Source organism: Chanodichthys erythropterus, chromosome 8 (genome assembly GCF_024489055.1).
Source record: "Chanodichthys erythropterus isolate Z2021 chromosome 8, ASM2448905v1, whole genome shotgun sequence".
Taxonomy (NCBI): Eukaryota; Metazoa; Chordata; class Actinopteri; order Cypriniformes; family Xenocyprididae; genus Chanodichthys; species Chanodichthys erythropterus.
The window spans coordinates 2,711,732-2,722,523 of NC_090228.1; the positions used below are offsets into that span (position 1 = coordinate 2,711,732).

The window sequence follows — 10,792 nt, forward strand, 5'->3', positions numbered from 1 at the left end:
GACCTGAAGTGTCAGTCAGGCCAATGAGAGCAGCAGCTGAAGCCGTGTGATCAGATGGAGAGAGGAGGGGAAACGCGCTTCTGTGACTGATCGAGTTTATTTTGCAGTAATAACTGCTGCAATAAGAGCGGTTGAACTTGTATGTGGTCTGTACTGAGTTTTACTGCATCCATGTATAAGTATTTACTCGACCGCTTTCAGGGTCATCGGCTCTGCGTTTGCTGAACGGTGAGTTTTAATATTTTTCCGCTTTTTTAAGGCAACCTTCCGGCAAAACCGTTACTTCTGAGCTGTCAGTGTTATGATTAGTTTGTCTTAATATTAAGTGTAACAATGATGTTGCACCGTAGACAAAATACTTGTGTTTTTACTCTAAATATTATACTTTTCAGAGTGTTATTAAAGAAACTTCCGCGTTTGAGGTGTGTGTTTCTACAGCATGGAAATTTTCAAAGTTTCCTCTTGCAAATTAGTCAATGTAGGAAACAAATGGTTGATTGCAATGAGTGACATTCGGTTTGCGTTATTCGTGAACTTTTCTGCTTTGTCAACTTTTGTTGTTTGGTTGTTTTTGAAGGGCTTAGCACATTTGTGCTTCCTGCTTTGGTGACTTCCTTTGCATACAGTGAACGATAACTCATATCAGATGGTAGATACTGTAACCCAGTAACAAGAATATGTCTAAAGAAAACAAGGATGTAAATAAAATGAAAACCTGTACTAAAGATTAAAAGCAACATTTGAAGCATGTATTTCACCTGCTATACAGCTGTTTTAAATGCTGTTAAAGGGATAGTTCACCCAAAAATTAAAATTCTGTCATCATTTAACTTACTCACTCTAATGTTGTTTCAAACCTGAATTAATTTATTTCTTCTGTTGAACACAAAAGAAGATATTTTAAAGAATGTTGTTAACCAGACAGTTGATGATAGCCATTGACTTCCATAGTAGGAAAAAAAAAATACTATGGAAGTGGTTACCAACATTCTTTCTTTAAAATATCTTCTTTTGTGTTCAACAAAACTCATACAGGTTTAGAACAGCTTGAGGGCAAGTAAATAATGACAACATTTTCACTTTGGGTGAACTATCCCTTTAAAGGATTAGTTCACTTTCAAATAAAAATCTCCTGATAATTTACTCACCCCCATGTCATCCAAGAAGTTCATGTCTTTCTTTCTTTAGTCGAAAATAAATTAATTTGATGAAAACATTATTCTCCTTAAAGTGGACTTCAATGGGCACCAAACGGTTGAAGGTCAAAATTACAGTTTCAGTGCAGCTTTAAAGGCTTTAAATGATACCAGACGAGGAATAAGGGTCTTATCGAGTGGACATTTTCTTAAAAAATTTAAATGTATATGCGTTATATAAACAAATGTTCACCTTCCAAGTGCTTCCACCAAAACCGCATTTTCGTATTCTTCAAAAAGCTTACGCTGTATGTCCTACGCCTTCCCTATTCTACTTACGGAACAAACGCAGCGCCGGTTCTGTTTTTTTTTTTTTTTTCGTAAGTAGAATAGGGAAGGCTTAGGACATACAGCATGAGATTTTTGAAGAATACGGAAAGCGGAAGCACTTACAAAGGCGATCATTTGTGTTTATAAAGTGTATTTTTTTTCAAAAATGAACGATCGTTTCGCTAGATAAGACTCTTATTCCTCGTCTGGTATCGTTTAAAAGCTGCACTGAAACTGTAATTTTGTCCTTCAACAGTTTGGAGGCCATTGAAGTCCACTATAAGGAGAATAATCCTGGAATGTTTTCATCAAAAACCTTAATTTCTTTTCGACTGAAGAAAGAAACACATGAACATCTTGGATGACATGGGGGTGAGTAAATTATCAGGAAAATTTTATTTGAAAGTGAACTAATCCTTTAATGGAGTCCCATGAGTTTTTGAAGCTCCAATAAGTGCATCCATCCATCATAACAGTAATCCACATGAGTCCAATGCCTTCTGAAGTGAAGCGATGGGATTTTGTAAGAAAAATATCCATATTTATAACGTCTATTCTGACCTAAGCTTACGCTACGCATATGTCATATGTTGGGTCAGAGTTCACCCTTCCACCGAACTCGACTCCTGTGAACGCGCATACGGACGTTGCCGGAAGCCAGTAATTATAGTTTTAAATATGGATATTTTTCACTTTGCTTCAGAAGGCATTTATTAATCATATGTATTACTTTTATGATGGATAGATGCGCTTTTTGGAGCTTCAAAAACTTGGGAACTATTCAATGCCATTACAAAGCTGGGAAGAGCCAGGATATTATTTAACATAACTCTGATTGTGTTTGGCTGAAAGAAGAAAGTCATATACACCTTGGATGGCTTGAGTAAATTATGAGATCATTTAAGTTTTGGCTGAACAATTCCTTTAAGCAGCCCTAGTCCTGTTTGTAAGAATATTGCTCTTTCTTTTACTAATTTAGCATTGGTTATGGAACAGCTAGCCAGTGATGATGAACCGCCAGTAGTTCGTAGAGAGGAAAACAAGAGGAGAAGAAGGAAGATGAAAGCTTTTACGTCTAACTCTGCTGTATCGATGGATCATATACCTGTTGAGTTTATACTTCCTACCACCAACAAAAACACCAAGACCCAAGACACGCTACAACTGGAAGTGACTGGAAATTGGACGGTAGAGCAGGTGAAGGTCCAGCTTTGGCACAGAGCAGTGACCACTAAGGTATGCCCTGAGTTTTACCAAAAATACTCTCCGGACCACTGCATCCTGCTCTACCAGAAGAAGGGCAACTGGTATGAGATCTACGACAAGCAGCAGGTATTCCAAACCCTTGACTGTATCAGATATTGGAAAGCATTGAGAAAAGAGGTTGGGAAGATTCATCTGGTTGTAAGACCACAACCTACTGAGCATTCGCTTCAGTACCAACGGTTTCTGAACCACCTAATCGGATACGATGTTACAGATGTAAGCAACGTCCATGACGATGAACTGGAGTTCACACGAAGAAAGCTACTGACCCCTCGCAAAATCGAACTGTCTGATCGAGATCCCAAACTTTACTCGATGGATCCCTGGATGACTTCGAAGCCTCTCCCTGAGTACTTGCTCAGCAAAATAAGTAACAATCACATTCTGGTGGTGATACACAAGGACACAACAAGCCAGACCATTAAGGTGTCTATAGATGACACACCTGTTGGAGTTCTTCAAAGCTTCTTCACCAAGATCACTAACAAGAGAGCACTTTTAGGCATATCAGAAGACGTCAGTGTATCCGATTTTGTCTTGAGGGTTTGTGGACGAGAGGAATACCTATATGGCAACTGTGCCATCAAAGATTTCCACTGGATCAGACAGTGTCTTAAAAATGGTGAAGAGATCCATCTGGTTTTAGAGCATCCCCCAAACCCAGAGCAAGATGTGGTCCAAAAAGATGACTGGTCTCAGGTTGATGACTGCACCGGTGTCGCTGGTACTCATGAACAACTGACCATCACTGAGAAAGACCACGAGAAGGTGTTCACCATCTCCCTATGGGACTGCAATCGTAAATTCAGGGTGAAGATCTTGGGGATTGACATACCAGTGCTGCCGCGTAATTCCGAGTTGATTGTGTTTGTCGAGGCCAGTATTTTCCACGGACAACAGCTGCTGGCCCAAGAAAGGACAAACTCCAAACCCTTCACAGAGGAGGTGCTTTGGAACACCTGGTTGGAGTTCAACATAAAGATCAAGGACTTACCGAAAGGTGCCCGACTTAGCCTGCAGGTGTCGTGTGGAAAAGCGCAGACTCAAACATCCAAGGAAAACGAGTGCAAAAACAAGAGCCGCTTGCTCTACTATGTCAACCTGTTACTGGTGGACCACCGCTCCCTGCTCAGACAGGGGGAGTTCATCTTGCACATGTGGAAGATGCCCGAGAAGAATGAAGACAACAGCAGCGTTAATGCAGACAAACTTACATCCGCAACCAACCCGGACAAGAACAGCTCCATGGCTGTTGCTATTCTCCTGGACAAGTACTGCTACCCTGTGGCTCTTCCCAAGAGCAAGGATTCTCCGGACTCGGAAATGGAAGGCGAGAGAGGGCAGAGAGAGATGCCCAATCATCTACGCAAACAGTTCGAGCAGATTATTGCTACTGACCCCTTGCATCCACTCACCTCCGAAGATAAAGAATTGCTCTGGCACTTCCGGCAGGAGTGCATGAGGGATCCCAAAGCATATCCGAAGTTTCTTTCCTCCGTAAAGTGGGGCAAACAAGAGGCTGTGGCGATTACACACTGTCTTCTGGAGAGGAGCACCGTATGGGACCGAAGCATCCTTGATGTGGGTTTGGCTTTACAGTTACTGGATTGCCACTTCTCTGATGAAAATGTGCGCAGTATAGCCGTCCGGAAGTTGGAGACTCTGGGAGATGATGATGTCCTGCGGTACCTCCTGCAGCTTGTGCAGGTGAGCCTCGGGTGATGACTTGCAACATGTTATGGTTGGTTTTGCATAACTGCTCAGATATGATAACTCAACATGAACAAAGAAACTTGAGCTGGCTATTAAAATCAGTAAGGACATATTTACATAAAATGAACTACATGATGTTAACAGTATGTTTCATCTTTGTTGTTTATTATTTGTTTCATAGGCTGTAAAATTTGAACCGTACCATGACAGCGCGCTTGCCAGGTTCCTTCTCAAACGTGCACTTAGAGTAAGTCTGAACCTCATCCTTCTGCATTTTTCAAAATGTTTTTTTTTAGTTTAATTTGCCAACCCTTTTCACTCCTTCGCAGAGCAAACGGATCGGCCATTTCTTGTTCTGGTTCCTGCGTAGTGAGATCGCTCAATCCATGCACTATCAGCAGAGGTATGCCGTAATACTGGAAGCTTACCTCCGTGGCTGTGGTGAAGCAATGCTGCAGGACTTCAAGAAGCAGGTGGAGATCACAGAGGCCTTGCAAAAAGTCACTCGCGAGATTAAGCAAATGTCTGCTGAAAAGTATGACGTTTCACCACAAGGTGATGACTACAGCCAGTATTTGTCCCTAGTGTTTTGCAATAGGCCAACTCTGTACATTGATATCTAATGTGGTGGGAACACTGTAGTTGTTATTCAGCTGCGCCAGAAACTGGAAGGTCTGCAGATGTCAGGGTTGCCGGACAGCTTTAAAGTGCCTTACGACCCGGGCCTACGGGCAGGGGCACTTGTGGTACGTAAAACTTTACAGTACTCTTCCATTTTAGTTGCTACTGAGCTAAAGTGCTTCTAGTTTTAAAGGAATATCTCAGGTTCAATACACGTTCAGCTCAATCGACAGAATTTGATCTATTGAGACCTATTTTTGGAGGATGTTTCTGATGTTATTAAAAAACAACATTAGTTCTCTGTTAAAACTTGAGCTGTAAAGCTGTTTTTTTTTACTCTAATATCATGTTAACAGGCATATTCCCTTGTGGGTATACCTTTGAAACAGTGAATATTTTAACATTTACTTTAATTGGCCCCATTGACTTCCATTGTAAGTGTTTATGATGGATGTAAGTATGGATGATTGTAAATTAATTTTTGTGGCGCAAGTGTTGTTTTGGTGCAAATGTTGTCAATTGAGCTTGACTTGTATTGAACATGGAACATTCCATTAATGTCCTGTAAAAGCTGTAATAATGTAGTAAGACCCAGTTTTTAAATGTATAATCTTAGATAATGCACCCATTAAACAATGCACCATATTCATTGTAGATTGAACAATGCAAAGTGATGGCATCCAAGAAGAAACCCTTGTGGCTGCAGTTCAAACGAGCCGACCCCACCACCTTGTCAAGTGACACAATTGGGATCATCTTTAAAGACGGGGATGACCTTCGCCAGGACATGCTGATATTACAGGTACACATGATCATTTAAATGCATGCTAGCAGTCATCACCCACATTACCAATGCTGCCATTTTTTCTTTCTTTCTTTCAGATTTTACTAATAATGGAGTCTATCTGGGAGCTGGAATCCTTGGATCTTTCATTGTTACCATACGGCTGCATTTCCACTGGAAATAAAATTGGTAATGGTGGTTTAAAATTTTTGCGAACACACTGCTTTGAGTCAAAAATCATAACATTCTTGAACAATGTAAGGACTGTTCCTCTTCTAGGAATGATTGAAATAGTGAAGGATGCCACTACTATTGCTAACATTCAACAAAGTACCGTTGGGAACACTGGAGCTTTTAAAGATGAAATCCTCAGCCAATGGCTTCGTGAAAAGTGTGTCAGTGAGGACAAGGTATGTTATTTCCATTCAAACTGTTGTATTTGTTAAAGAGGAAGGAAGCGCCTCACTTCCTGGAGTCTTGGTTTGAAGGCGTTTGCCTTTGTGGAGACTAGACATAGCACCTACACACATCCAGTGTGCTATTTTTAAACAGGCTCTCTTGACTCATATATGAACACCTGCGGGTTTGGTCAAGTTCAGGTTCTGATAAGGAGGTTAGGTCATACGTCAGACCTTTGCCTCGCTTGTTTGCATGTTTGTGCTTGCGTGATGCAAATGTGAAATAGGTCAGGCATTGGTGATATGTCATGTTTGTGCTTTTTTTTTTTTTTCCCATCCCCACACCACCTCTTCAGCACCAGCAGGCTGTAGAACGCTTTGTGTTCTCCTGTGGAGGGTATTGTGTGGCTACTTATGTCCTGGGCATTGGTGATCGTCACAATGATAACATAATGATCACAGAGTCAGGTAATTATTGTCATTACAGTAACCTCTCTACTAAAATACAGCTGTTTAAAAGAATATTCCAGGTTCAGTACAAGTTAAGCTCAATCGACAGCATTTGTGGCATAATGTTGATTACAACTAAAAATTATGTCTACTCGCCCCTTTACAGCTCAAATTATACACAGGTTGTAAAATGCAAAAGCTTTTATAAAATTGTAAGCTCCACATTTTAAAACCTCCAAAAATTGGCCCAATTCGCGTGCATTCTAAGTGCTTCACAGTAACCATGCTTTTTAAAAGAAAACAAGTCTAAAATATAGCTGCAAGCAGCTATTAAAGGGATAGTTCACCCAAAAATGAAAATTTGATGTTTATCTGCTTACCCCCAGTGCATCCAAGATGTAGAGGACTTTTTTTCTTCAGTCGAACACAAATTATGATTTTTAACTGCAACCGCTGCCGTCTGTCAGTCAAATAATAGCAGTAGATGGGAACTTCAACTATAACAGTAAATAAAACTTGCTTAGACAAATCCAAATTAAACCCTGCGGCTCGTGACGGCACATTGATGTCCTAAGACACTAAACGATCGGTTTGTGTGAGAAACCGAACATTATTTATATCATTTTTTACCTCTAATACACCATATGTCCAACTGCGTTCAGCTTCCTGTTAGTGAGGTCTGATCGCGCTCTGACAACGGAAGTGATGTCTCGCGCTCATTGAAGTATATGGGCGAGACATCACTTCCGTCATCACAACGCGTTTTTTTGACCTCACTAACAGGAAGCTGAACGAAGTTGGACATAGTGGTGTATTAGAGGTAAAAATTATATAAATAATGTTCGGTTTCTCGCACAAACCGATCGTTTCGTGTCTTAGGACATCAATGTGCCGTCACGAGCCGCAGGTTTTAATTTGGATTTGTCTAAGCAAGTTTTTTTTACTGTTATAGTTGAAGTTCCCATCTACTGCTATTATTTGACTGACAGACGGCAGCGGTTGAAGTTAAAAATCATAATTTGCGTTCGACTGAAGAAAAAAAGTCACCTACATCTTGGATGCACTGGGTGTAAGCAGATAAACATCAAATTTTCATTTTTGGGTGAACTATCCCTTTAAGGGGCCAAGCAGACACAAAGAAGGCACAATAAGTCATGCCAGCAGGGTTGGGAGAATCAGACCATCTGCAACAATGAGCATTTAAAGACATATTAAGATTTTTTTAGGCAAAATGGCTGAAAAATCATAAATACAATCACTAGTAATATGAATTAATGGTTTATCACTTTCAACCAATAGGTTGTGCTGTGATCAGAGTAAGATGACAATGACATGTGCAAAGTTTGGTGTCAATATGTCAAAGCATTGCAGAGATACAGCTTCAGAGTTGTTTTGGCATCATGCCATTAAATTTGTTGATGTAGTATACAAAAATGGTTTCGTGTATCGACACAAAATCTCCAACTTTTTGCCGTCATGGTCTGAAGATGATCCGACTCGAATTTTGTGAAAATCGGTCAAATGATTTCGGAGGAGTTTGAAAAAGTGGGTTTTAAAAGAAAAACAAAATGGCGGACAGGAAGATCGACCGACTATGGCAAAGTTGCCATTTTCATGATGCAATCGGATTGCCTTAAGCCAAGGAATCAAAGGAAAAAATAATTTTGTTTCTAGCCCTTACGGTTCAAAAGTTAACATAATTGAAAGTGCAAATTTGGACAGTTGGTGGCACTAGAGAGATTGAGTTAGAGACTCCAAAATTGGCGTGGTTAATGTTCAGACTGTCCTCTATCAGTGTGCCAAATTTCATAACTTTCCCGCAAGCGGTTCTATGGGTTGCCATAATCTTCCAGAGTGGAAGAATAATATGAAGAACACTAACGATTACAAAAGGTGCCTACGCACCTAAATACCAATTATATTTTTTGTGCTAATTAAAATAATGCTGCAAACACTTGTGTTTGAGTTTAACTTGTATTGAAGCCTGAATATTCCTTTAGTCAATAATCACTTCAGGGAACAATAACAAAATGCATGTTTTTTCCACTAGGTAACCTCTTTCACATTGACTTCGGACACATACTTGGAAACTACAAGAGTTTCTTGGGGATAAGCAAGGAGCGAGTTCCCTTTGTGCTTACTCCCGATTTCCTCTACTTGATGGGCACAACAGGAAAAAAGAGCAGCCCTCATTTCCTCCAATTTCAGGTAGACACATACACTCTTAATATTTCACCTTTAAAGACAATTGGTTACACTTTATTCAGATGATCCACTTTAGACTAAGTAACTTTGCACTACATGTCAACATGCAAACATAATCTTCCTCATAAATGCAGGACGTTTGCCTGAGGGCCTACCTGGCTCTGAGACACCACACCAACCTGCTGATCATCCTGTTCTCCATGATGCTGATGACCGGCATGCCTCAGCTGACCAGCAAGGAGGACATCGAGTACATACGGGAAGCGCTGACGGTCGGACGCTCGGAGGACGAGGCCAAACAACACTTCTTGGACCAAATCGAGATCTGTCGAGACAAGGGTTGGACGGTGCAGTTCAACTGGTTCCTACATTTGGTGCTAGGCATTAAACAAGGTGTGGAGAAGCGTTCAGCTTGAAGACATACAGTACTGCTACTTCACGAAGTAAATCTGTGTCTTCATTTAAAAAAAAAAAGACTTTTTCAAGTGTTCAATTACTGTATTTTTTTATTTTTCTTTTTATAAACCTAAATTATATTCTTATTTAATGCATGCACATCGTGCATTGCTTTGTTTTTAATGGTTCTTGCAGTCTTGATTTTATCTTGCAATTTTTTTTTTGTTTTGTTTTAGAGATTTGGTCATTTTGGATGCCAATAATAAGGCTTTAAATCAGAGAAGCGCTGGCATTCTGTTAGTCTTGCATATGTTATCTGCATACATTTCAAGATGGCTTTTTTTTACCACTGGTCAATATGAAAATGGTATATTGACATCATACAAAAGTTTATTTATTTTTGTTATTTTTTAAATCAACATCATGGTTGAAATGCCCTAATCACATTATTTGTCTCCCTCGATTAATTTATTCTGGCTGAGTACTTGTCTGGTCATGTGATGTCAAATATTAAAAAGGCAGTGTAAACTATATTGATGATAATCATTGTTATTAACTGTAATCTTTAGTTTAAAATCTAACCCACTATGTATGGACTACCAACATGTCAACATTAATTTTTTTAAACATATATTTAACTTTATAATAAAATGCTTTGTAAATAAACAATGTCATTATAATTCTACATCTTAATTGATGCTTCTTTATGCAGTGGAGCACAAAAGAAGATATTTTGACAAAATATCTCCTTTTTCCCCCTCCATATGATTAAAGTCAATGGGATTCAAAAATTTCGATCCCATGGACTTTTAATATCTAAAACAGGTAAAATGTTTTTCAAAAACTATTCTTTTGTGTTTCAAAGAACAAAGGAAGTAATAGAAGTTGGGAATCACACAAGAGTGAGTAAATAATCATCAACTATTACTTTGTCGCGTTGCCAATTACTTCTATATCACTGACCATGGACAACTGTTGACAGAGGCGAGGTTATTCTTTGTTCCTTGTTGTAATTCCAGTTTTTCTCCATTCATTCCTAAGAGGAAGAATTTACTTTCTACTTGTATTTTCCTACCAGAGAGAGCTGGAAGTTTCTATCTGCCCAAGAGGACTATTTGAAAATATCAAGTGTTTAGAATTAAATTCTTACATTAATGTATAAACCTCTACATCCTCCTCATGTTGTCAACCTTGAAGTGAACAGCTTTCCTGTTTGTCTGTTGATAAGGATCACGTGATGGTCCCAGTATGGAAATCATGAAGAGGAACATCTCCAACGACGAACAGACCTTATTCAGAGACTTGTTTAATGGCATCCGCTGTAAAAAGTTGTTCAGCTCAGTTTTTTTGTCTATTGAAATTTCTTGGAAACATATTTTTTGGAGAAAAATCCAAAAACACATTACATAAATAGTACATTTACAACCCACGGAAGAGATGTATGTCTAGCCCAATGTTGCCAAGTCTGTGGTTTTCCCGCGGAATTGGGCTAC

The 10,792-nt window shown here is 39.4% G+C and overlaps 1 protein-coding gene across 2 annotated transcripts; it reads left to right on the forward strand.

Annotated features, from left to right (window-relative positions):
* pik3cg (phosphatidylinositol-4,5-bisphosphate 3-kinase, catalytic subunit gamma) lies at positions 1 to 10,401 on the forward strand. Of its 2 annotated transcripts, XM_067391428.1 has the most exons (12): positions 1 to 228; positions 1,723 to 1,838; positions 2,446 to 4,439; positions 4,627 to 4,692; positions 4,775 to 5,000; positions 5,088 to 5,191; positions 5,722 to 5,868; positions 5,949 to 6,039; positions 6,130 to 6,260; positions 6,605 to 6,716; positions 8,749 to 8,906; positions 9,038 to 10,401. In XM_067391428.1, the coding sequence occupies exons 3-12, from the start codon at positions 2,454 to 2,456 to the stop codon at positions 9,317 to 9,319; spliced, it is 3,303 nt and encodes a 1,100-aa protein (XP_067247529.1). In that variant the 5' UTR covers positions 1 to 228; positions 1,723 to 1,838; positions 2,446 to 2,453; the 3' UTR covers positions 9,320 to 10,401. The 2 variants fall into 2 exon arrangements, with proteins under 2 accessions (XP_067247529.1, XP_067247528.1); XM_067391427.1 differs by lacking the exon at positions 1,723 to 1,838 and having other exon boundaries at positions 2 to 228; positions 9,038 to 10,398.
* The last annotated feature ends 391 nt before the right edge of the window (positions 10,402 to 10,792 follow it).

Excerpts from the sequence above, each read along its gene's own strand:
- pik3cg (XM_067391428.1), top strand. The coding sequence starts at position 2,454 with ATGGAACAGCTAGCCAGTGATGATGAACCGCCAGTAGTTCGTAGAGAG. Across the intron at positions 6,040-6,129 it reads TTCCACTGGAAATAAAATTG|GAATGATTGAAATAGTGAAG; the intron begins GTAATGGTGGTT and ends TTCCTCTTCTAG. Across the intron at positions 6,261-6,604 it reads AGTGTGTCAGTGAGGACAAG|CACCAGCAGGCTGTAGAACG; the intron begins GTATGTTATTTC and ends CCACCTCTTCAG.